The sequence below is a fragment of the Anser cygnoides genome, chromosome 2 (assembly GCF_040182565.1).
Source record: "Anser cygnoides isolate HZ-2024a breed goose chromosome 2, Taihu_goose_T2T_genome, whole genome shotgun sequence".
Taxonomy (NCBI): domain Eukaryota; kingdom Metazoa; phylum Chordata; class Aves; order Anseriformes; family Anatidae; genus Anser; species Anser cygnoides.
This window is the reverse complement of record NC_089874.1, coordinates 43,587,791-43,613,639: the sequence shown is the minus strand read 5'-3', so window position 1 is coordinate 43,613,639 and position 25,849 is coordinate 43,587,791. Positions and strand designations below refer to the sequence as shown.

The window sequence follows — 25,849 nt, the reverse complement described above, 5'->3', positions numbered from 1 at the left end:
GAGTGTACTGACCAACAGTTTTTGTATCTGATGGTACTGTCTATGCTTTTCTTCTGATTTCTCCTAGTTGTTTCTCCCCAATTCACCTTGACCCTTCCCTGTCCACACCTTTGGTCCTTTCACCTAAGCATTGCAGAATACATTTTTACAGTCCCAGACTTTTCTACCTCTGCATCCCGTAAGAAGTACTGTACCCCTCTCCTGGCATTCCTGTGAAAGTTTTTCATTCATTGCTCTTTGTGGGTTTCACACCAGGGGCAAGTGCTCTCCTTTGATAGTCGGAGGAGTAGTCAATGTGGTGTGCTCCATTTTCACTGATCAGGTTACTCGGGTTCCTCTGCCTGTCATTGTTTCTCTGATCCTTGCTGAGTCTTTGTGTTCTCTGTGGTTAGCCTTTAATCACATCACCTAACACATATCTACCGTGTCAGTAACTCGGGAAGCACATGGCTCTGCATGATTCTTCTTGTGCTCTGGATATGCGCCCTCTGCACTGTGACCAATGCAGATCTTAGGCCTATGCAGGAAGTTAGATTTTAGATATCTTTGATTATAGATAAACTGTCAAGATAAGTTTCATTTTACCATGCTTTAGTCACCTAAAAGCTGGGCAGAGGTGTTCCCTGAGGCCCATAGACAGGGAGAAAGGCTTTTCTAAATTGATCCCATATATCTTAGATGCCTGCTCTAGGATGAGATAAATCACTCTCTAGAGGTGCATCTTTTCCTTCCTTAAAAGCAAAGCCTAAATATTTAGGCTAGATGTCTAACTTTCAGACTGCCAATATGATGGGAGTTGAATCCTACCTTCTGCATTTTACCTTCAGTGCTGGAGGCCATTTCTCTGGGTAACACATGATGTACAGTTCAGTGAACCTGACACTTCTCAAGTTATTGCTCCCCCTATGTGTGAGGCTCTTACAGAATTAAGCAACTGCCTTCTGTATACAATGCAGGTTCTGATGGAAAAATACCATCCAGGATCAATATTACATGAAGTTGAAATTAGGAACTAGGGGTCTGTATTACTGATGTGTGTAGTATAAGAATGGAATGACCAGGATTTGATTTTGTGTAGTCCATGATGTCCATACTAAATTTTCACAATCCATGAAGTTCACACCAGTTGCCAACCGTAGGTGTGTGCTGTGCGTGCACGGAGTGTTGACCACTGGAGGAGTTGTCATCTGCGCTGCAAGTTTTCTGAAGGAAACCACTTTGAGCCAAATGGCAGCAAATTTTTTTCGATTTTGCAAGACTACTTACAAGGCAAATATGCACTAAAAATATCCCATCCTGATCACTAAATCACTAACATACCTGAGTGGTGTCTAGCTTTGGCATAGACTTGTGGTTAAGATCTTGGTTATTATTTCCTTTTTGTGTGCCTCAGTTACTTCGATAGCGATGATAGTACTTCCTCTTGCACGTTCAAAGGTAGGGATGGAAAGCACTGTAAAACTCCAACATAAGAGTAATTTTTCACTTAGGATTATGACTTCTGTTTTTATATATATATTTTTTTGATGGTGGTGTTTTTTCCCCCTTTTTTTCTTTCTTTTTTTTTTTTTTTTTTCCTGAAAGCAGCTGCTTATTGATTTGTGTCCTTGCTTCTTACCTGCCTAATGAATGGATGTGACTTTAGAAGTACCAGGTTTTAAGACAAAAAAATGGTATAGCTCAAACAGAGTTTCTGAATTCTTAGCTATGCTGATCCTGGTAGAAGAATGGAAGGAAGGTCTACAGCAGCGTGAAGGAAGAACCAATAAAATGTACAATAATGCAGTCATGGTAGAGAAAAAAATATTTCCATCCTCAGGTATTTAGTTTTATTGGAAATTATTTGATTCAATTATCAAAAGCACAGTAATTATGACCCATGCAGTACTAATGACTATTGGCAACAAGACTCACGAGGACACACAATCTAATTAGCTTTAATGAGATGGATTTAATAATACATTGGATTAACATCTGTTAGAACCAAGTATCAAGATTTATTGTTCTCTGAATAAATATTGACCTCGTGCTCTCAGGTCAATAAATCTTAAGCTTGCCTGCACTTAAATGAGTATCTACTTATTATGTTAGCACTCTTTTGTTTCCTATCACCAACTTCAGTATGAGGAGAGGAGAGCTGCACTTCCCTCCTGCTGTGTAAAACACTTCTTTAAGGAGTAGCAAGAAAGCACTGAATTTGCAAATTGAAGACAAAAAGGGTTGGAGCCTATACCCTTTGTCTTTTCTTCTTATAAAACTGCTCTTCCTTGTTGTTGCTTGCTAAGTAGAAATTTCAGAAATGTCCAGAAAATATCAATAGTAATGCCACAGAAAAACTGTGTAGCTTGTATCATCTCCTCGATTAAGCAGTCTTTGTATTTTGAGTAGCATTGTGAGTGGTGTTGGGAAGATCTGTGGGGATGAGTTGGAGGAATTCCTCCTCCTTGATGTGTACTGAGATACCAAGATACTTCAGATTTCATTTTGTGCTTCAGATATTTAAGCGCATATTCCTTTCTAGCTGTAGGCATCTCAAGAGGATTGAGATGGAACATGTTTCTTTTTCATGCCTACAGGGTAGGAACTTCTTGATAATCTCAAAAGGGATCACTGTGGTCAGAAATATCTTCAAGTCTTACAACATTTTTTATAACCAAGAAGAGTTCCTTTTAAAACAGTAGAAAATACTTGAGACTGATATTCTTTCAGCAGAATATTTAGACCTTCCTTTCAAATTTAATAGAGTTATAAGGGAACGTTTGTTAGTCTAACTCTACTCCAGGTGAAGTCAGCTATAAAACTGCTAGGATCTCTAACAGCAGAATTCGGTAGGTGAATGTTGATTAATGTAGAGGATCTTTTTAGCAGAGACACTGATGAATGGGAGACTTTATAAATTTTGTAGGAAGGTTATTTGTATTTATTGAATTCTCTGGAAACTTTTCAGTTAAGGAGGTGAAATCTGGCAGACTTTAATGGATGAGTTTTATACAGTACATCATAACTGCTTTCAAAGATCAAAAGGTTTTTCTTACGCATGCTCTCTCTCTCTTGTAAAAATATGTATGCTGTGCAGAAACCTAGCAAAAATGTTTCAGTTTTTCACCTTTTTTCACCCTTCTATTATTTTATTTCTAATTGTATGACAGACCTTTACCTTTTTGGTGTGATTTAGAGGTTGCTGTGGCACTAAGGGAAATTGTGGAATTTACCATGATCCATAGTGAATACCGTAGGCCAGGCTGGAGAAAGAAAAAGGTTCTTGGATCAGTTTGGTGTACAGGATTAGAGGATTTGATCTGTGCTTCTGAATGTTGAGCCATAGCTATAGGGATGTAGAGTAGGCCCAATATTAGCGATTTTTTTTATTCCATATGTTCCTTTTGAGATAAGTATATTGTTACAAGTCTCTGCAGGACAGATGCTAAATTTTGAGCCTTTCCCCCTCCAACTGCTTTCAAATTTTCTAAGGATCAACTGCAATCTAGCTCCTTTTAATCATAATCATATATAATTTAGTTCTTTAACTGCAAGCAATTGTGGGTGCAACCATTATTTTCCCCTCACTTTGCACCCTTTCATACTGCAAGAAACTTTGCAAATTCTAAAACCCTAAGGATCCTACTTTGCTCTTTCAGTTCAATGTCCGTATGTGGGTTTAAGGACAAAGATTTGTAACATATGTTGCTTTTCACTTGTGGAGAAAAAGGAAAAAAATATGCTCACTGGGGATGAATTGATGAGGAAGGCTGAGCTGGAATGAGCATTGTCCTGGGACAAGATCTATATGGATGAAGTGTTGTTGATTTTGGTAGGACTCCATGTGGAAGGGTTTGATAGCTTTTATTTCATGTCCAGATTAGGCTTTAAGTAAATAAATCTTGGACAAGCAAAACAGTTATAATAAATGACAGTTATTGGTCCTATATTTCACTGGATGGAGGGGAGAAGAGGTCCTTTTCTTTGTTAAATTGGGTGATCCGATCAGACAGCAGCCCTGCTTCTGTGGTAGCAGTGTGGGTCATGGTAGAACAGCCCCACCTCTCCCAAACAGATTAGAAGCAGCCTCTGTGAAGGCCATTATGCTGGTTTTAAGGAGGGGAAAATCTAGTTTTGTTGTAATACTCGTTTTTCTTTAGAATTGTATAAAGAATATGAAAAAAGACTCCTTCCTGTTCTTTAATCCTTACTCTAATGCAAATACATAAGGTGCTACTTTATGCCAGCAGCTGACTTGTGCAAGTAGAAAATAAGGTGTTACCAGCTGGGAATCATTCCAACTTTCTGAAGTAATGTTCGTTCTTCTACTCAAGAAGTGTATTGAGTTTTTGAACTTGTGTCATCAAATAATGTAATCTTCCTATTGTAAAGTGCTCCTCCCAGCCCCAGACATTCATGTTGCACTGTTATTTTTTTTCCCCAGTGGAGAAGGAGAACAGAAGCTCATCCCTATGCATACACACTAAAAAGGTTATTTTTTCCTGTTAGTTACTCTTGCTTTCAAGATGACAAGCTGCCCTTTCATCCTGCATGGAGAAGAGAGAGCTTGTCTTTGGCAGTGTTGAAAAGACTGGAAAACCTAGTCACTAAAATGGAAACTTAGCAAAGTGTTCTGCAGAAGAACCTTGTGTACACTATGAAAGCTTTTAAAACAATTGTTTTTATAAAAAACTGTAGCACTTGACTCTCTTGCTACTGTTTAAGCAGTTCTGAGTACTCTTGCCTTTGGAGGTTTCTCAATGCCTAGACTTTGCACATGACTTGTCAATAAAACCTTGGTAAAGCAACACAGAAATGTGAGAAATAACAAGGAACACTATTCATAATAATAAGGAATCCATGTGAATTGTCTTGAAAAGATAGGTGTACTCAGAGAGAAGACAGCATGGGACTGCGTACCTGGAAAACAGTGGTGTTCAACAAAAGTTTTATCTGTAAGTGAAAACATACCCAAACATCTTCAAATGCTGACTCGTGGCTGCTGTCTGTTCTGCCTCCTTCTCAGAGGCAAATACTGTTAATGTAAAAGCCTTGATCTGAACACTTTTTGTTGCATAAATGACCAGCTAAAGAAGTCATTCAAGGCAATGAAAATCTGAAGCCAGCCTGTCATCTCCTATTAGTCAGGTTGTTTGCAATGATTTGTGGGGTTCATTAGTGGGTCTTCTGGCAAAAAGTAACTGGTGAGAAGATGATGTGCAAAATATGATAGCGTAGACATGCTGCTCAGCCCTGCGTTGAAGGTGCATGAAGAATGTCTGTATCAAGACAGAAATACAGCTGCATCTGGTCTCCTTTGATATGCTAGTTGTTCCAAAGAATGTGGAAGTGGTTACTGCTATTTTGACAAATGCACTTATTTCTCCTTTTGTTGCCTGGTGTGGCACAAGGGGAACACTGGCGCAATAGTGTACAGCAATAATTTATTAGTGGTTTAGGGATGTGGGCCCAGAACAAATTCTAGACAAAAGAAAAACATGTTTGGGTTTTACAGAGCGCCTTGGCTACAGGAACAAAGCCATGATTGGGTGTGCAAATATTTGGTATTTCGATTGTCCCAGTTGGGGTGACAGCTGACAAATGGTCTGAGTTTGTTTTTAATTATCACCAAAAGAAAAAAACAAAAAAAAAAAAAAAAAAAACCTGCCTGTTGTTTTAAAGCCAGCAACTGATTTTGCAGCACAAGGCAACAAAAGATATTTAACAGTGGAGGATATACTTTCTCAGTGTTACAATATGCTGAAAGCACTATTACTTCCAAATATTTGTAGTATTTAACTAGTTTTGTGATTATAACCAACCAAGAAAATTGTTTTCTTCACTTGTATTGCATCCAATGATCAATACTAAAATGCCAGCTACCATTCTCACTTAATGCTAACTGGTATCATTGGTATCAATGTTATCTTCTGCACACACTGGAAAGGGCAGCAGATATGCGGTGACAGATGCTTGTGAGACCTATTTGGCACAAAAATTACTTAATATATATCATACTAGTGTACAGAGCACCCGTGAGGTATCAGGGTCAATTACAATAGATATATGAACACACAGAGACTTCACTGCCCGGAAGGGTTATAGGCCCCCTGTGAAGGGAAGAAGAAGCATGTTACCCAAAAGAGATTGAGTCATTTGTCCAAGACAACCCAAACAGTCTCTGGTAGGGGAAGGGACCAATCCTATTTGTTGAGTCTGTATCCATTATTTCAACCACTTCATTATCGTTTAAGTGAGATAAGAACAATGTTGAGAAAATCCACTGAAATTAGAAGGCCATATATAAAAGTTTAAAGTTGTGCACAAATGCTTAATTGAATTGGGGTTTTGTTTACTTTTTGGTTGCAATTACTGTACAACAGTTGTTCTCTTGTGAATATACATGAATCTGAATCATTTCTTGCAGGAAGTATAACTTATCAGAATTTGAATAGCCAATAATTCACCTTTTAAGTAAAAATCATGAACCTCCAAATGCAAATTTGCCCCTTCTAGGGAGGCCAAAATGGACTTTTGTGGTTGGATGAGAGAGACTGTTCTGCATAAACTTGTCTTCCATTGCAAGAAAGAATTGAGGCGAGAACACAAAATGTGTTTTCCATTTTTGTGAAATCATGAGAATGTGATCTTTCCATTTTGTCAAAAGGGTGACTTTTTTTTTGTCTTCTAGCTACAGCCCTCTGCCAATTTCTAGCACAGCATTCAGTACCTCGGAAAGTTTCTTAAAGGCTGTGTTTGAGGAAGAAAAATAGTTTGATCTGCGAATATGCTGCTGTCCTTCCAACAGTGTCTAGCCTGCTTTTGTGGATCCCTAGAAAGGTTATTGATTTACTGCAAGTGTGGTTTTCTCTAGTAAAGGCCGAAGGCTGTTTGCAAACTGCCACCTGAAGCGGATGCATAAGGAGGAAATTTAGATAATTGCATTCTGCTTCCATTGGAGTCTGCGGCAATTTTGAAATGATTTTCAGGAGGAGCAGAATGGGTCTGGTGACTGAGTCCCCGCTGCCAGGAGCTGGAGGAGCTCATCAGCTTTACTTTGCATAGGTGCTTGGGGAACTGGGAGCTGTCGGAAAAATGTTGCTGATAGAAGTCGCCAGTACTAACACTAGTTTTTATAGACACTTTCTGACTTTGTAGTACTTGCTGGGCTAGCAAGATTAGAGTCAGCTATACTACTAAAAGCTGTTCACATGAGATTCCCAGCCAATTTTTGCCGACAGAACAGGCAGTCCCACAGATTTTCTCATACTTTCTGTCTTTTCTTGGGGGGCAGAAATTCTACAGACGTTTCAGTTAAGTGTTGTCAGCACTTTTCATCCCAAGTATTTATGGCTGTACAAATAATGGATTTTATTTTTTATTTTTTTGGTTTGGCCACTGAATTAAGAAACTTAATAGAATTCTTGGTTTTAGTTGACCAGAAATAATTTTTGTTTTCAGATGAACTAAGATGAATCAGTTTGCTTGGTTTCAGTTTCCTTAGTCCTTTTCTACTTCCTGCAATAAAAAATGGGTCAATTTCCAATTTAATTTAAGTTTTAATTGAAAACATTGTTTTGAAACAACTATTCAAAATAATTTTGTTTTACTTTAGACTTTTCTGGTTTCTGTATTCTTCTGACTAATGCTATTTTTTCATTTGTGCTAGTTGTCAAATTGACAATCTTTCTTCCTTCAAGCAATGTATTTTTGCAAATTCATTGCTTAGTGGATTTGCTTTTAGCTAGCACTGTTATCAATTTGTAACTCATTCCTGTTGGCTTAGTATGTAAATAAGGAAAATACAAAATTTACAAAATGTTACCCACACTTTAGAAAGCTGTTGTGGTATGTTATCATCTGATATGACTAGACTAACACAGCCAGAGTCCTTGAGAATTACAGCAGTGCTGGTAGCGTTCAGGTAATGGAGGTACAGTTAGAGGCATAGAAAATCATTTGTGGTGGGGCAGTTTGAAAATACTGGATTAGGTCTAAAAAGAGATTCATTGCAGATTAACGCAAGGCTTTGAGAAAGAAATTCATACTCAAGGTAGGACAATCTTCCGTTATCAGCAAGCTGTTCTGTAGAGGTCGAACCCGAGCTTCCTTGCCATGTCAGGGTATCTGTTAATTGCAATTGTCAGAGACAACACTAGAGCAGAAGAATAAGAAGCTAATTAAAACCAGTATGTGCGTATTACTTTATTTAAGCAAGATGAATGAGCTAGCCTATCTGTTGGGAAATTCTTGTTCTCCTTAGGACATCTTATCTGGCTATCCACTCCCAGTAGCATTAGTGCGGGTGGGGTTGAGGGCCCAGTGGATTTAATTCATGAACAAAAGAGATACATTACTCCTTTCTGTCCCCAGAAACCATAAGCTGGTTTTGACTAAATATAGGAATTAAACCATATGCTGGTAATAGTGGCTATGTATTTTAGAAGTTAATGGGATTGTGTGATTTTAAAAGGTTTTTTTTTTTTTTTTTTAAGTTAGAATAAACTTTTACAAATCAATTTTAAATACAAACATTCACACGGGAGGCACCTTACAGTGGGTAAAATCAAAAGCATTATATTGTGACATGAGTAGTGGGGCAGGAGTATCACCTATACAACAGAGCTGCTCTGGAGATTTCACTTGATGCAATAAATCCATGTGCTAGGAAATTATCATATCTTAAGAGCCATGTTTACATAGCATGGCCACTTTGAGAATGGTTTTGGAGGTCTTTCTATCTGGTAGGAGAATAAATGATCTCAAATAGGTGTTCCATCAAGTCCTCTAAAAGGATTTTAAGAATTCAGACTTGGGAACTAGCTCTTGGAGACACTAGGCGTATGCTTTTCCTGCTGAGAAAGTGCTCGACTCTGTTGATGAATCAGTCCTTGATAGCTGCTGAAGCATGTTATGCGGTCACGGCCTGAGCTTGGTGGAAATTCCTCAAGTGTTAGAGAAACCTCCATTAATTACCACTGAGGAGTCAATCGTGGGAAACACAGTGGTTTTTAAGGTATTGGCCTGTAGCAGGATTGTGCAGAACCCCTCTTCTCAGGGATACTTGAGATATGGAGAGGGAAACATGATACTTTCCTGGTCCTCCTCGTGCATGTCGATACTCCAGCTGCAGTGTCCATGTTGGCCCTTTCTACTTACCACATAGCTCTGTGTCTGTGTATGCGCTGGGAAGGAACATTGTCATCTTCCACATGAATGTATATAATGGTCAGCTGCAGTCTAGGCTCTTGACAGAAACAGCTTAAATTTTAGGCTAAAATTTTCTGTTGTTTATAGTGTGTCTGAGTGCTGGCAGGGAGTAGGAGAAAAGATTATCCCGTTGCCCAGCTAAATGGAGAAGGATCTAAACTCCTATGTCATTGCTGCTCTAATTTTAAAAACCTCTGCTATTAAAAGTAAGGGAAGAATCCAGGTGGCATGAGATGTTACAGCCCCTCTGTTACAGCATGGGGAGACCGTGATGTGCAGATCAATCCCCAGGCAAAGCCATTCCCTGGGCCTCCAGTTGTGTGCCATGTGTGCAGCTCTGCTGGAGGAGGGCCTTACACTCACTGCACTCCCTCCCTGCCTTCCTAGTGAGTCTGATACCTAATACGTGCTGAATTGAGCATTTTAAATAATAATCTCCAGGGTGGGCTGGCAGGGGAGGGCAATGGTGGAAAGGCAGTGGTGAGGAGAGGGAAGGAGAGAAGAGAACTTAGGTTTCGGGATACATTTCACTTAAAATTCTGAGACTGTTCCACTGACGGGCAACATAAAGAATTAGGTTTACAATATGAAGTAAGTTCCATAGTAAAATAATTGGACTGTTGAAGCAATCTTGCTCTCACTAAATTGCTTTCCTATGAACTTATCCTGAATGGGGCTATGCAGCTCTTTCTGATATTTGAACATCCTCAGTTCTCATTGACTTCAGTGGGAATTGAACTCATTGAACTCCTCACTAGGTAATTAGTTCCTTATAGGGCTGATTTTTCTGCTGCCAATCGGCAGTTGCCTTAACTTTCAGTTAGCAGTCATACCCAGTGCTCCTCAAGTCCATGCCTTAGCATCCCATGCATCATTTAATGGCTTTTCTGTGAGACATGTACTCAACCATTTGCGCAAATGTTCTGTTCCTTACTGTTTGCCGTGGATAGGATCCATAATAGTTTTGATACACTGACTGCATCACATTAGCAAATAGAACATGCAAAATACATGATGGAAAACCTTTCCAAAAATAATCTTGTCAAAAGCCTGCAAGACAGTTTTTAGTTTAGCTTAGGTTTGTTTTCTTTATAAGTAGGAAGTGTTTGTTTTGTCTTCAAAAAAGGAAGGATGCACTTCAAACATATTAAGAGCACAACTTCATTAGCATGGAGGATGAATGAGATAATGACTGAGATAATGAAAGAGAGATTTCCTACCTTTCCTTTCTGAGACGACCTACTGAAATGCAGTATATTTACAGACCTTCTATTTCTAAAGTTCTAAATCCGTTTGCTTTCATGGTCCCCATTTCTGCTGCTGCACATTTTGGAATGATGGATTGTGGAGCACGGGGTGTTGAGATGAAGAGAATCAATAATATGATACAAAAAAAAAAAGAAATAATTCTTGATAGAACATCAATAAAGGCTAAAAGTTGCCATAGGGATTTGAATCTTAAAGAAGAGCTTAAGAAAGTATATTAAAAAGCATTCACTTCTCCCCTTGCACTTGTACTGCTTTTGTTCCCTGAGCAGAGGCCACATGAGGGTTCTTGTGAAGGACAGGGATGGAGGTGTTTGTTTTTTTCTGTATCGGTAGGTGCTCAGTATGGTATCTGCTGGTGTGATGTCTTTTGAGCACTGTCACAGCATCGTTGCAATCTCAGCCCACAGCTGGCATGAATAAAAATGGAAGAGTAGAGCTCTTAGTAGCCTTATACACTGTTAAAGGGTTTAACGCAGCAAACCACAGGAGACGTAGGAGAATATGTATCATGCCAAACTTACTTGGTGTTTAAGAGAATGTGTGTTGCAGGTCCATACACTGGCGTGAATAACCAAGAGTGATCCCAACCAAGAGTCTTTCCATTTGACTCCACTGCTGGCAACTTGTGCAAGAACAATTGGAGTCCAGATTTTGCCCTCGTGCTAGCACTGTACTGTACGGCATTCAGTGATTTGTTGGGACACAGTTTGGAATATTTGATCTGAAATAGAGAGGACCGTTTGCCAAGAAACATACTTTTCAGGACAAAGGAGGCTGTCTCATGCAAAATAGCTGCCATCTCCATCCAAGCAGAACTCCAGTGCATTTTTCTTTTTGCTTGAGTATGGACTAAATGAGGTTAGTCTGATGTGATTCTGAGCCATAGAACAACAAAACTGAGGAAATCTTGAATCATTTGCCAAGCAGACAGAAACCCAGGTGGGAGATGTTTTTCTTTCCATGGTATAGGGATAGATTTGATGAATTCTATTTCTAAATGATGCACGTGTTGCACATATACAGTAGAACTGTGATTTTGTTGCTAGCTTTCATTAGGATCTTTTTGCAGGAGGCACACCCGGAGCTCTACATTAGATTTTATGGTAACAGGTGCTGTTGAACGTGAGTGAAGGTATCACGGTATGCCTCCAACATTTCTGCTATAATTCTTAGTCTTCCAGTCCTTGTTATCTTCTTGTTTCTCAAATGTTTATCAGAGCTACTTTCATAACTTTTTGCTCAATTTTTACTTGCAGCATTATGCAAAAAACAAACTTCTGTTTACAGATTGCATTCTGAAAGGATATTCATTGCTCTCAGGTGTATAATTCATACCGATGTCACACTCTGGACTTTAATTAGAATGCTTACTCCATCACTCTCATAGTTTAAAAAACAAACACTAAATAAAACACGTAGCTTTGTCACAAAGATAAACCAAATTCAGAGAGGCAAATTAAGTTAGAACCATACACATTCCTCCTCTGAATTCAATATACATTTTGAAACAATGGTAATTTCAACATCTACCACTGAGCAAATATGGAAAAGCTAGGCTGTTAGTGTTGAAAACTGTAGGTGTTTCTATCTAAGCAAACTGTATGGGAGTTGCCTACTAAAATGTGCCATGTGAAAATAAAGCTATTAAGGCAAGGCTGGCATCATCATTTTTCTTTTGCAGATCAGGTGGTAGTTTCCAGCGCTAACTTTTAGAGCTGAAATAAATTAATGCAGAAACCAAGGTTAGGTCATACACGTATTTGCTTTGTTCCAAGTCAAACCATCACAAAAGGCTGCAAAGGAGTGCACGGTTCTGAAATACATTAGTGTTATTAGTAATATATTAAAATGCAACATGTCTTTAAAATATTACTTCTGTCAAAATACTTATGTGTGTTGAATTCTGTCTTCCAAGGAACAGAGTACTTAATCCAGCAATGCATTTAAGCTTATGACTTATTTCAAGCATGAGGACACAGAAGAACTGCTCGCATGCTTAAAGTTAAGCACAAGATTAATTGGACAAGGTTAATAGCCCTGCTGGGATGAGATCAAGTGTTCAGCTATAAGGACCTGACTCTGCCAATCTTACTTATGGTTTGTCCTGCACTGAGACACCTATGAGATTTCATCCTGTTCAATACAAGAGCGGAGTAGCCAAATGCTACTTGCATCGTAAATCTAAGAGACGAAATCTTAACCTCCAGGATCAGGACTTCTCCCTTAATATTGCATCACCCTGACTTCTCTGGCAGCTCAAGGTTCGCAGGGTTTTAACAGAGAGTGTCCTCTAGGGAGAGCTGCTTTGCAGATGTGGCGGGACAAGGGCCATGAAGTACAAGTAATCACGCTTAGCCTAGTTAGCACAAGGAGATAAACCGTACCCTTAACCGGCTGCAGCTGATGTTCTGCCTGAGTTCAAACCTTTCTAAATCTAGGGCTTAGGAACCTTAACCCAAGCTTTCCCATGTGGCAGATGAATGCCGCAAGCAGTAGGCTTTTGAGTGATTTAGATATTGCTCTGATTCCCTCGGGAGTCCCAGAACCTGAGGGTCTCAGTGCACAGTCTGCCTCAGGTTTGAGACTTAATGTTTCTTGGGGCAGGCAACTGGAAGGCAGGCAAGGGGTGCAAAACTCAGACGCTTCAAAAAAGCGTCATAAAGCACAAAACAGTTTCTGTCCAAATCTGTGTTTCTGAGGGTGACAATAAGCCTTTTCTGTCTCTGCTTTCAGGTTGCTCCTATAATTAAAGAAAGAATGATGAAGAAAGGCAGCATGATGCTTGGGTACCAGCCTCACCGGGGCAAAGTCAACTTCTTCCGCCAGGTGGTGATCAGCCCACAAGTGAGTCGAGAGGACATGGACTTCTTGCTGGATGAAATTGAACTGCTTGCTAAGGACTTGTAGCTGTAGCTCTTCAGCACCAGGCACTGCTCATGTGTGATATTTATGGACAGAGAATGGCAGCAGCATTCTGGTGCTATTTTGTGAAAGGTAGTAAAAAGCTTGACATATAGGTTGGAAACTGTTGTTTAACATAGTGATGTTCAGAGCTTTGCAGGTAGAATACCTCTTCACACAAAAGTATTTGCTGATGGGGGCTGAGACAGGCCAGTGCTTGCAGCACCACCACCGTTCTGGGAAGTGTTTCCTTGAGGGGGAGCACTTCTGAAAATGGTGTCTGTGTCCCAAGGAGGGCAGCTGTTTATGGGGTGCCTGTGCACAGTGTAGCTCAAAGTGATCGCTGATATATACAGGCAATACTCCTCTTGAGTTGCTGGTAGTAGTGAATTTAGCTCACTGAGCTTTAAAATGCTAGTTAGTACTCTGTCTACTCTGTCAATATTGTATTTTGGTATGTGTTTAGGGGTAGAGGCCTACTTGGTATTTACAGTAAGACTGGAAATCATGAACTTAAGGAGTTCCTCAAGGCCCCTAACTACGTGAGTTGCCCGGATTTTCCACTGTGATCACCATCAGACAATAGAACAAGGGCCTAACAGGGTTGTGCAGTCACCATCCTTGGAGGTTTGCAGGGCCTGGCTGGACAAAGCCCCAGGTAGTCAATCTTGACCCTGCTTTTAGCAGGTAGAACTAGATGACCTTCTAAGGTCCCTTCCAACCTAAATGATTTTGTGATTCTGTGAAGTCAAATGATTAGGCCTGGTCAGTGTTTGCCAACATTGCCCACACAAAACATCAGTGGTACAGCAGTGCTGAGAATATTGGAAAAGTGTCTTAGAAATACTTAACTCTTTGGTAACAGGAGTTACCTGCAATCTTGGAACTGTTGTTCATCTTCCTCTATTTTTAAAGCATAAATATTTATTTAACAGATTTAGATGCACTTTAAAATTATAGCAGAGGAAAAAAAAAGCGTATTTACCTGAAAGATGTGTATTTTTAAGCATGGTGACTATATGTTAAGAATGTAGGAAAAATATGTATTTGTCATTGTCTGTCTATACTTGCCTACAGATTTTAGATGACTTGGTTTTATGTTATGAGTGTATAATTTGTATTTTGGCACTGAAATTAAGGTGGCAGTGATCAGTGAAAGCCTGATTGTTTTTAGGATGGGAACTATCAAAGTATTTCTGGTCAACCTTAAGATGCAAAATGATGTTCTAAACTTTGTCTTCATGTTAAGAATTATAGTATACGTTTGATTTGTTTTCGTTCTAGCTATAAAATGATGAATTTTGTGAAGACAGAAATGTATTTCTTGGGGTGAAGTTCTTGCAGCAGATTAATGGAAATAACACTGTCTTTCACACTGTAATCAACACCTACTTACCTTAGTGTTTTAATGTTTGTTCCCTATCCTGTATTCGAAGTAACACTGACCAATACGAACCTTTCTGCTATAACATTTTCTGTATTGCTGAAAAGTGTCTTTAAACACAATGCTTTTATGTTTTCAGTTCCTACATTGTACTAGGATCCAAAATTGCGTGACATTCCTACTTCCAGTCTCCAGGATGATGGTATAGAAAGTTTAACAAGGTCATGATAACCGAGGAGGTCACACTATCAAAGCAGTAGATAGGAGGAAGAATCAAATCTGCAGAACTTGACAGATGTCTTTAACAGTGTCCTGGAAGTGAATTTTCTTGTGCTACTATAGGGAGTCATTGCATTTCAAGCCAAACCTTGTGTTGATATTAACATGAAAATAAATGGCAGAATGTGGCCCCTGGATTCTGCACTGTAAGATGTGCAGAATGCTTTTTTATTACCTTGTGCTTCTGGGTTTATCAGTTATCATGATTTCGGAAAGCATTTAACTAAATTCAGGGCCCATAAAGCTTATTTAGCCTCCCAGCCAGTTGCAGAGTGTGGCAAGGGGTGCTGAATGGATGCAATGACTTGGCTTTTACTTCTTGAGGTGGATAGGACTGCTAACCCTCCTCCTTTTCTTTTTCGTCCTTGAAGTGAAAGACATGATAGTGTCAGGATTTTTTGATTATGATCCAGATTCTTGGTGAGTACTTAATTTTTGATTCAGGGGAAGCTGTCACCTTCCATCAGCTAAGAATTTGACCTGTGGTGTTTTTTTGATGGCACTACTGTCAAAAAAGTGTTGTTTCTCTTCATGTTGTTAGTGCATTTCTCTGTGCAGATACTGTAGTGGCTGTAGTTCTTTTTTTAAATGAGAGAAAAAGAACTTTTTCAATGTTTGCAGAAAGTGTGTCTCAGGCCAACATGTGGACTGGTGTCTTCAAAGGTGTAGTTTAGCCTTCCAGTGTGATGTGAGTACCTTATCTGATCTCTATATATTTTCTATTGTTTCTGACCCTTTATCACATCCAACATGCACGATATGGTGGTCTCATTTCAGGACTACTGTAATTTTTTCATAGTTGCTTATTTAGAACTGGTATGTACAAAACGTGTATTTTGTAGCTAATGATTTTAATAAAAAGTGAAGTAAATGATACCCATATAAATAGAGGCTGTGTTTGTCATTTGTCGATTTAAAACTGCAGGGATATGTATAAAAAAGGTACCGATGAGCTCTCCAGATGGAGAAACAGCAAGCTGCATGCATAGCTTTAAAATGTGAAATCTAGTTTAACCCTGCTTCAGGATGTGGTTTATCTGTGTGTTGTGCCCATATCATCTTTAATAAACATCTTGGATGAAAATGTGTCACAATTCATCTTGCTCTTGCTTTCAAATGCAGAACTTAAATTATTTTTGCAGAAATAGCTGCCTTTTTTTCTTTTTTTTTCTTTTCTATTTAAGTATATGGGATTGGCTAATGAGTTCCCAACTCTTAGTTACAAGAAGTGCCATTTCTCAGCATGCTAAGCCAAGTTCTGAAAGTGGTGAAGTGCAGCTATAAATCAGCCTAGAAACCGATCCACTGGCAGATTCACTGTTTGTAATTTCTTGCGTCTACTTTTAATAATCTTTTTTCAATATGGAGCTTTAGGAAGAGAGGAAATATTTAGACAGAAGGGATGCTGAGGTAGTTTTTGCTGTCAGTTATGTGGATGCATCTCGTGAGAACTTTGGGCATTTTGTGCTGGATCCAGTGCGCAACATCACATACACAAATCATCATGCCTAAAGCAAGCTGTCCCGGTCTCGGGGCTTCTAATACGATTTTCTGTGATAGATTAATACTAATCAATAGAGTCTGGTTATGTATGATTTTAGTTCCTCTGTCTCTGACTGATTTAAAGGGAAACCATTGCTGGATTGGGCCCTGAGTTTTATCACTGGGATCTTTCATTTCAATACTAGCAGTTTGGCACTCAGAACATCTCAGTTTATCTACTCAAGGCTCGTGCCTGAAGATTCAGATTTATCTTTATTTCTGTAAGACTGAATTGAGATGTATTTTCATTTGTATCATTCAATGATGCATTAAGATGCTCTTCAAATATCATTTTACCCTTAAAGGACAAGAAATGTGCTTTCAGAAAATCTTAGTAGAACAGGAGAGTTGCATTTCTAGAATGCCAGGTAAGAGTGTGTAAAAACCTGTTCTGTGTCCAAGGCTTCCTCATACACACAGATCATAGCAATAAGTCATGCTCAAATAATTTTTATTTCTAAATCCTTTGGTAGCATGATCAGACTTAAGAAATTGATATGAAATGTTAACTGCAGAGGAGGAGAACAACTCAGAAATATTAAAGGCTAAGTATGCTGTCTCTTTTTATATCACATGAGCTCTATGAAAAGTCAATGGTACACTAAAAGTGTCATTTTAGTCCTCAGTTTTCAACAGCTCCAAATCTGCATAGCTTCTCTTCCCTGGTGGCTACTTCTGTGGGCCATCAACAGGAGAGTAAAGTGTGCTCATCCTGGAAATTGGTTATACGTAAGGCCCACTCACGTGCCTGCCCTTCTTCTTATGGCATAATTGGTAAATGCTGATGAGTCATTTGAGCTTATAGGCACTATATCTTGTACAGTAACTGCTAAATATTGCTACTGTTACATACTGAAATAATGCAATTGCACACATTCATTATGTCTTAATTGCACATGCTAATTGCAGGTTAGATGCAATCAAAGCAACACTGCCTGGCAAATGCACACTGCAAACCATGAGAAACCCTGGTGAAGGGGTTTTCTTCCTTTAAATTGAATCTAGTTTCCCACAATTACATGCTTTTGCTTCAGATGTACAATTAGATGTTATTACTCTAATTCTGTAACTACACAATAATCAACTAAAAATTACTTTGAGAAGCAAAACAAAACAAGGAAATTTGCACAGCAAGAGGTACAATAAAGAGAACGTCAAAGGTTTAAAGGCAAACCCACAAAAGGAAACAATGGTTATGGGAACAATTAACCTTTGCTAAAATCTGATTTACATGAATGCATTGCAAAGCTGTGCTGCAGAAGTGGCATGGTGAAATAACACCCATTACAGAATCACCAAAGAACTTGCATACACCCAAACATTGCAGCAGTCTGCCCCAAAATATCACAGTCCATCCACTGATCCTAGAGAAGCCCTTAAAGAAGGCAGCACACTTTGTAGTATAATAATGACCTTGTGTATATCAGGGTTAAGTTTGTTTTAGAGCATTCTTAATACTAAAGGTGAAACTGAAAGGGCAATGTTGAAGAAGTCCCACAGAGATGACCATTTTATGTCATAGTAGCTCATGTACATTTGAAAAAGAAGTGATCGCGTTTTTGGATTAATTAAAAAAATACAATATGGTAAAATCTTTGTTTTATGAAAGATAAGGCAAATAATAGAAAGTGGCGGACATGGGCCCTTAATATTCAGTCAAACACAGCTGTTCTGATGAAGTAATTTCTTTCTTGTGAGGAACTTGGAGAGCATTAATTTCTACAAAGCTATTTAAAAAATTGAAAGTATGAAGAAAACACTTGCCATCAAAGAGCAGAGGCCCATGGAAAATAACATCTGTCTTTGGGACTATGTGCTCTGCATTGTCCTCTGCACAAAGCTGCTCTTCCAATAAACTTTCACCCAGCTTGTCATTCTGGGAAGTGAGTCCTTGAAGCTGGCAGGCACTGATACTGGAAACTACAGCTTTATCCATGCTGCTGCTTTTATTCTGTCTGATAGGGATTTTTTTTTTTTTTTTTAACCCTTGCTCTGTTTCTGTACCCTCTCTTGTACATTATTTTTAGAGGGATAAATATGGGACTTTTTCCCATATTTGGCACTATAGGAAAAATGTCAGAAGAGCAGAAGGGAAAAGATTGAAAGCTGAATGAAAAGCAATGGTCAGGGTTGTATCCTGGAGTGATGTTTTGCCTTCTCTGTCTCACACATGGCGTTTTCTCACTGCTCGGGTGATTGTCAGCAAGATCACGGCTTTACTATGCATTGCACAATAGTGGAGGCCAATTTGGCCTTGGGAAACTAAGATAAAGAGTGGCAGAAAGAAATGTTAGTTGTTCTGTTTTATAGAAGAATGACGGACAAGCAAGTTAAAACTTCCATTTTTGCTAAAACTTGCACTGTAGCTTTGGATAAATTGTTGAAGGTGTCAGTAAAAGACATAGTGCTGAGTAAAAAATGGGATATAGTGCAATAGGAACAGAGAGCGACATGGTGCTAGACTAACCAGATAGTTTCCTGGGAGAAAAAATCATTGGCTAGATTGGACATTCGGGAGAACCTACATAAGATGGGAAGGAGGACAGAAAATGTGAGGTGGTTACAAATATCTAATGAGAGCTGAAAATAGCTAATAAAGAGAGGAAGGCAACCACTCAGGTAATGGTATTGATTCACAGCTAATCTAGTTTCATACAGTCATTGCTAACTCTTTCACAAAAAATAAATATATGTCCATGAAGTTTGCTGATGAAGCTAAGTTAGAAGTTTTAGAGTTTGACATTCATAGAGAACTAGGTGATTTTCAGAGCTGGTGGTGGTGGAACGTGGTCAAACAGTGCAAACTCCTCAGGGACTTGCAAAAAGCTACAAAAACATTTTGCTAAGTGGTAACGTATTAAACACTCGAGAAACAGAAAATTGTGGGGATAGATATAATGACAGCAGAAATAGCGTATGAGCTAAGCCTAAAGTGCAATACTAATAAAGTCAGACAAGAAATGAGGTCGTAAATATCAAAGCAGAAATAACCCCTCATCTGGAGCATGGCAGCAAGAAACCTCCAGCTGGGGACAGAGCTGGTGGCCATTCCTGGCCTACAGCCCCCAGCTCTATTATCACAGGCTGTGTGCAGTGAAGGGTGATTATATTAATTGTTTTTACAGCACCAAAGAGCAGCACTGTCTAGTCTTGTGCTCCATCTACTGGTGTTTCCTCTGGTAACAAACTTTTGACATACAAATGCTCTCTCTTCCAAAGAACACTCTTGGACATGGCATATGTGGCAGATGTCGGAAAAATATTGCTTTACTCTAGTCAAAGTGTCCCATGTAAACACTGGATTTCAATGGATGGCAAGGAATACATGCAGAGTGTCACTGGAAACCTGTGGTGATCCTTTCGTCAAGCCTACATAGCGATGGGAATGTGTTTCCTTGGCGTGTAACCCATGATGACACTGGTGTGCTTGGGTATCCAGGGTTTTGGCTGAGCAACAGAGAGCTCAAATGCCCTGAGACCTTCAGCCCCTCAGCTGAGCAGCGAGTCCTGACACTTGCTGTATACCAAGACTGAAAATGGATTCAGGAGCCTGCAAGCCACATTTAAGATGCATGGCATTAGAATGATGAGTTTCCAGACTTGATTTCGTCTGAAGCAAGCGAAATATCTTTTTTTTTCTTTTTTTCTTTTTTTCTTTTTTTCTTCTTTTTTTCTTCTTTTTTTCTTCGTTTTTTTTTCTTGGCTTCTTGGCTGCCCTGAAGTAAGACCCTTGGAACCAGAGACCAAACACATAGCTGCAGCTGCTATGGCAGGGAAGGATCTCAGGATGTCATCAAGACGCTATGCCCTCAGTCCTGAGATAGGATCAGTGATACCAGATAGGATCCGTGATACCAGAGAACTAATGTTTAACCTTTGCATAGCCTGAAATTCATGGTCTCAAATTCTGGACACTCTGCAGCCTTCCCGTGAGGTTATCTTAATGGCTAATTCTAAATCTGTACTCTCCCTGTCCACCATCATTAGAGACAACGACTCCTGAAACAAGACATATTTTTTCTTTTTGCAACTTCTGTGTGTTCAAAGTTTATTGTCTTACAGTTCATTCATCATCATCTTTTCTAGTCCTGAATGACAGACATTCTTTCCATGTTTTCTCAGAGGCCACGTTTGAAAGTCTTCCGGTTACTCTGCTGCCCCAAAAGCCAGAGCAGTCCTCTGAAACCTTACCAGGGTTTCAAAGAGAGGCAAGATGGTTTTGTCTCGCTCTCAGCCACCAATGCTGTCTATACATCACAATACAATGTTTGCCTACCTCTGTTGACTCTTCCTAGGCTTGTGATCCACTCTGACCACTAGAGCACCTTTGGCTAACTGCTCTACATGGCTTTTCCCCATTACACAGCTGTACATTTAATTACTCCTGTTTAAGTGTCCCCACGAAAAAGGATCAGGATTTTTCAAAACATTTAGTCAATCTGTCAAGAACAATTTGACTTGTAATTCCGTCCTGCAGCACACTTGCAGCCTCTCATAGCACACTAAGGCTTGCAGAATTAATAAGCATATATTTCAGTCCATCACCTAGGCTACTAGTTAAAATACTGAGTAAGGCTAGACCCAGGTCACGGTGGAACTACACTCAGAAGCTCCTAGGGATGTACATGGTAATTATTATGTCTTTAAATAAAGCTTTGTGCCCAGTCTTTACTTGAATGTAGACAACATTTTCTTAGTTTGCTAACAAGAATGTCAGCTGAGGCAATGTCAAAAGCCTCCCTAAGCTCCAGATGCATGATATTTATGGTATCTTCTCCACTTATAAGAGCTACTGCCATACAGAAAGACAAAAACAAAAAGCCATGACAAGGCCATGTTGACTCCTACTCTGTCGAGTCAGACAAGTGCTCCCATTTCATACAGCAGCCTCTGAATAGTCACAGATAAGCATGAATGGAGCTGAGATTGCTTCTGCTAATCCCTTTGGAAACCAGAGGAATTTCAGCTAGATCAGCAGGTCTGAAACAATACAACATATCCAGAAGTTTTCTGCCCTACTCTTACCCTGTGCTAGACTGAAAATTCATCTTTTGACACTAGAGAGGACTGATAACCACACAAGTGTCAAACATTTTGGCCTTTTCAGCCACCCTTCTTTTCAGTTGTGTGGTTCTTCCCAAAGGGTTTTCTTTTCTGTATTCTTATGATAGTCTTCATAAAAACATCCTCAGTGCTGGGTTTCTTTAGAATTGAAAGAGAAAGCCATTGCTCTGGTCCTGGAGTATTCAGCCTGGAAAGACAATGTTGTAGGAGGGGTATTTTTCTCAGATGCATGCACAAAGCATTAAAAAAAAAAAAAAAGTGCTCCTTTCCCTCCCTGTTTAAGAGCCCTTCCCCTCATAATTACTGTCTTAATGAAAGTGCTGCATGCAGCTTACAATGCCGATAATTTCATTTTAATTACTCCTAGAAGACAATTAACTAAGTTATTTAAAATGCAATTCATACCATAAAGTATAGCAAAATGGAGACAGGAGCATATGCAAGTTATGCATCTGAGCAAATAACATCCTCAAGTTAGTGATTTTATCATTGCCAAGATGTGTGGCTCAAGCAAGAAATGTGGTGTCTGATTGTGAGAGAGTCACTTGCACTATGGCCTTCATATATTCCCATTGCTAATGCATTGGCAGCATGTATAGAAAGGGAGATGACCCTACATCCAGCCCCTATTTCATGCATTTGTCCATGAAATAAATTTCCATCTCTTCTAGAAGCTGGTAGGGATTTTGCACATCAGGGCAAGCAGTGCAGAAAATACCAATCTGCAGATTTGCCAACCCACATGAAAATCAGGACCCAACAAGGATTGTCTAAATTCTCATTGGAAAATTGAAAGGCAAAAATTTCTTTGTATACATTCATTGTATTTCTCTCCAGGATTTTTGAACAGAATACTGTATATCAGCAGCAACGTGAAGGCATTTAAAGAAAAATCACCTTTTAAGGTATCCTATGATCATTCTCCGTACGTTAGTGTGAAAACCACATTGTCCATACTGAAAAATCTGCCTATAATCCATAGACATAATTTGTCAAAACATGACGTCAACTTACTGATTTCAGCATTTCATTGGGATGAAGAGATGTTTTTACTAAGCGACTCTTCCATGAAAGCACACGGAACAGGAGTCATCTCACCAAGCTTCAGCTGTCTGAGCACGTGCTGTCTTTGCTAAGGTTCCCTCATGGTTTCCTTTGCTGTCATGGAGAGAAAAGGCCAGGGAAGGGCCTGCCCCCTTTTAGGAGCTGATTTTGCACCAATTTTCTGATCCGGTGAAGTCAGAAGGAATCTGCTGCCTCTCTCTCAGGATAATTTTCTTGAGAATATTTTACATTCAAAAGTAGATCTTCTGCCAAAATGTTTTTTTCTCTAGAGCTAATAAAACCAAATTAGACTGGTCCCCAGATCAGGAATGAATTTTGTCTGGTTGTGTGTCATGGATATAATAAACAGTTTATATATGAGTAAAGGCTGTGTTTAAGTATGGCTGAATCCTGTTTGGTTTACTGTGATTAACCTAAACTATTTATAAATAGATGAAGTAAGTTAATTTAAATTCCTTCTTCCATTTCCTATGGCTTTGTTAAGATTATTTCCTTAAAAGCAACCATTCCAGAAATTATTTCAAGACAACCAAATTAATGAATGTTAACATTCGTACATTAAAATGAAATTGCCATATTTTTTCCCCTCATTTAATAAGGCTTATACGTCCTTTCCAGAAGGACTCAGGCTGAACAACCTGCTTCTTAGTGGGGGGGGTGCTCTTAATACCTTGAAACATGGGAACATTTCACTATGCTGTTCAAACACTGCAAGAAAAAATTCGGTCTAATCCCCTGCAAGCTGTTCTTGCAGGCTCCTCCTCACTGGTTCCTGAAGTGCGGTGACATTGTCGCGTTGCAGAAATACTAGCTCTGCTTGACACATGGGGCTCAGATGAGCAAAAGAAGCCGCAGCCAAAGCAGATGAGTACTCTGGAAGAACTGTACAAGGCTTAACAACTGGAAAATTAAAAGTTCTGGGATGAGATTTATATCCTATTCAAAAATCTTTTAGCTAATTAAAGGTATGGCTGACCTTCTTCTGCCCGCAAGAACAACATACAGATGATGGAAAGTGAGCATCTTGGCTGAGGAGAATCGATACCCTGGCTTTAATTTCACCAAAGGAGGAAAGCTCACCTTTTCAGAAATGAGACTGGATTCAAGTATCAGTATTATCATCTTTCACTTGCTAAGTACCTCTGTTATGGATAGGATGCTCATGAAAGGACTGCCTGTTAACTCATGTGCTGCAAGACACATGGCACCTGCTCCTTGGTGGCAGCATTGCGCAGCTTTTCTTCCTGGTGCTGAGGGCAGAAGCTCTTTGTGTTTTCTTTCACAGGAGCCTTTCTCTGAGAGCCTTTAGTTCAGTTTTGTTAGATCAAAGATGAAATGCTGTTTTTGCCATTGCAGGCATTCATATACCCTGTATAAAAGGCTTTGCTCTTTCAAAAATTGTATTTTACTTTAAATGATTTTCAAATGATCGTTGCAATGATTCACTGAAACAGCCCCGAGTGGGCCTTGTATTTTCATCACAATTGCTGAATCAACAAGTCCAGGGAGGCTTTTCTTATACATTGCCAAATGAGGTATTCTGACTTCATATTGACACATTTATCATTTTATTTTACTAAGTCGTCATAGCATAGGCAACCTTGCTAGATCAGTGCAGAAATCCTCTAAGCAGTCACATACATTTATGGGGAATTCAGTATATAAAGATTAGTCTTTTAGTCCTAAATATTTGCAGTCGCAGACAGACAGACAGACAGATGTTTATCTCAGAACAAGTTTATCCTGTCTTCTGTTTGAGAAATAGAAAGACAGTTTTCACCTTCAAGGAAAAGTGGGAATTAGATGTAATCAATATTTTCTGTAAAATGTTTTCTACCCTTAAATGGTCTCCTGCAAGGGGAAAGCACGAAGAACCTGGTACTTTTACAAGAGAAAGCGCAGGGTTTGGGTTTTGTCAGGAGAGAGGGGATGAGGAGCTCAGCTCCTGTCCCTCCCCATCCAGCTCTGATGAAACCTCCTACACCCTTTACACCTCTTCAGATCACCTGAGTAAAGAAGTCCTGTAAACCCCACAAGCAACTCGCCTGTGGCTGAGGCATGGCACCAAAAAAAAAAAAAAAAAAAAAAGGCATTTCAAAGGTCCTTGTTAAGCTGCCCTGTGCAATACAGCAAATCCAGGCTGGTGGTGCATTTTCAGTCATGGCTCAGCAGGTAGGATTTGGAGGGGGTGGTGGTGGTGGTAATGCAGATGCTTCACCTCAGAGGACACCAGGAAAAGATGGTGTGGTTGATGTGGTCATCCTCTCATAGAGCAAGCACAATCTGTTGCTTCCATCAATGCCCTGATCTCAAAATCGAGGTGATACCTGATTTCTGTGCAGAATGGTGTGTGTGGCCCTAATTTAGGCACCTGGCGGGGCGATGCTCATGGTGGGCACAGGGCTGGGAGAGAGGGGGTGCTGGGAGGGGTCAGAAAAGGCTCGGGATTGTGTTTGTGCTCTGGGAGTATGTGGGGAGCAGGGGGCAGGGGTAGGCAGTGAGCAGGACTTCCTGGGTGGAGGAAAAGTGAGGAGAGAATTGGCTTTTGTTTCTTCTTCCACATAAAAGCTTTGCTGCAGTGCAGGAGGAAGAAGGGGAGTATTTTCAGCTGTGAGGGGGTCCTTCCTGAGAGACCCTGGCTAAACCTGAGAAGAAATATCAGAGATCTCGGCTCTACCTGGTTTCACGTGGCAGGTTACCTGAGGAACAGACATCTAGCAGTGAGAGTTCAATCCTGTCTACTTGAACAGGTGACTGTTTTATTTTTTTTAAGACTTTAGCTAGGTAAATGCAACAGTCCAAAGAGATTGGTTTGTCACCATTATAAGCAAGCAGATGTTTCACAGCAGATAATTTATGAGCTGACTTTTGCCTTTGCCTCTTCATGAAGTGATTAGATGGTGCTCAAAGCATTCATTATTCAACAGATTTAAATCTATTTCCTGGGCTTGGTCCTCCCAGGAGCCTCTCAGTTTGGTCGTATTTCAATAAACCACTGGCTTTGTCCTCAGCTTTCTGGCTACAAACAAGGCCTTTCAGCTGCCTGGGGTCAAAAACAGGTGAGAGCTGCCAGCAATCAAGGTGCTGTGAGCCAGCAGGCCCTGCACAGCCATCGTGGGACACTGGTTTCAGGCCAGCTGGGTCTTGTGGGTCATG

At 39.7% G+C, this 25,849-nt stretch overlaps 1 protein-coding gene across 2 annotated transcripts in view; it reads left to right on the top strand.

Annotated features, from left to right (window-relative positions):
* Nucleotides 1-16,110, top strand: part of GADL1 (glutamate decarboxylase like 1) — an 84,386-nt gene extending 68,276 nt beyond the window's left edge. The window contains exons 15-16 of one of the 2 annotated variants that reach the window (XM_048076056.2): nt 4,864-4,934; nt 13,192-13,352. In XM_048076056.2, coding sequence (XP_047932013.2) covers nt 4,864-4,934; nt 13,192-13,204 — 84 coding nt within the window. In that variant the 3' untranslated portion in view covers nt 13,205-13,352. Of the gene's footprint in view, nt 1-4,863; nt 4,935-13,191 lie in introns of both variants that reach the window. The other variant, XM_013192749.3, reaches the window with a different exon arrangement.
* Nucleotides 16,111-25,849: the final 9,739 nt, after the last annotated feature.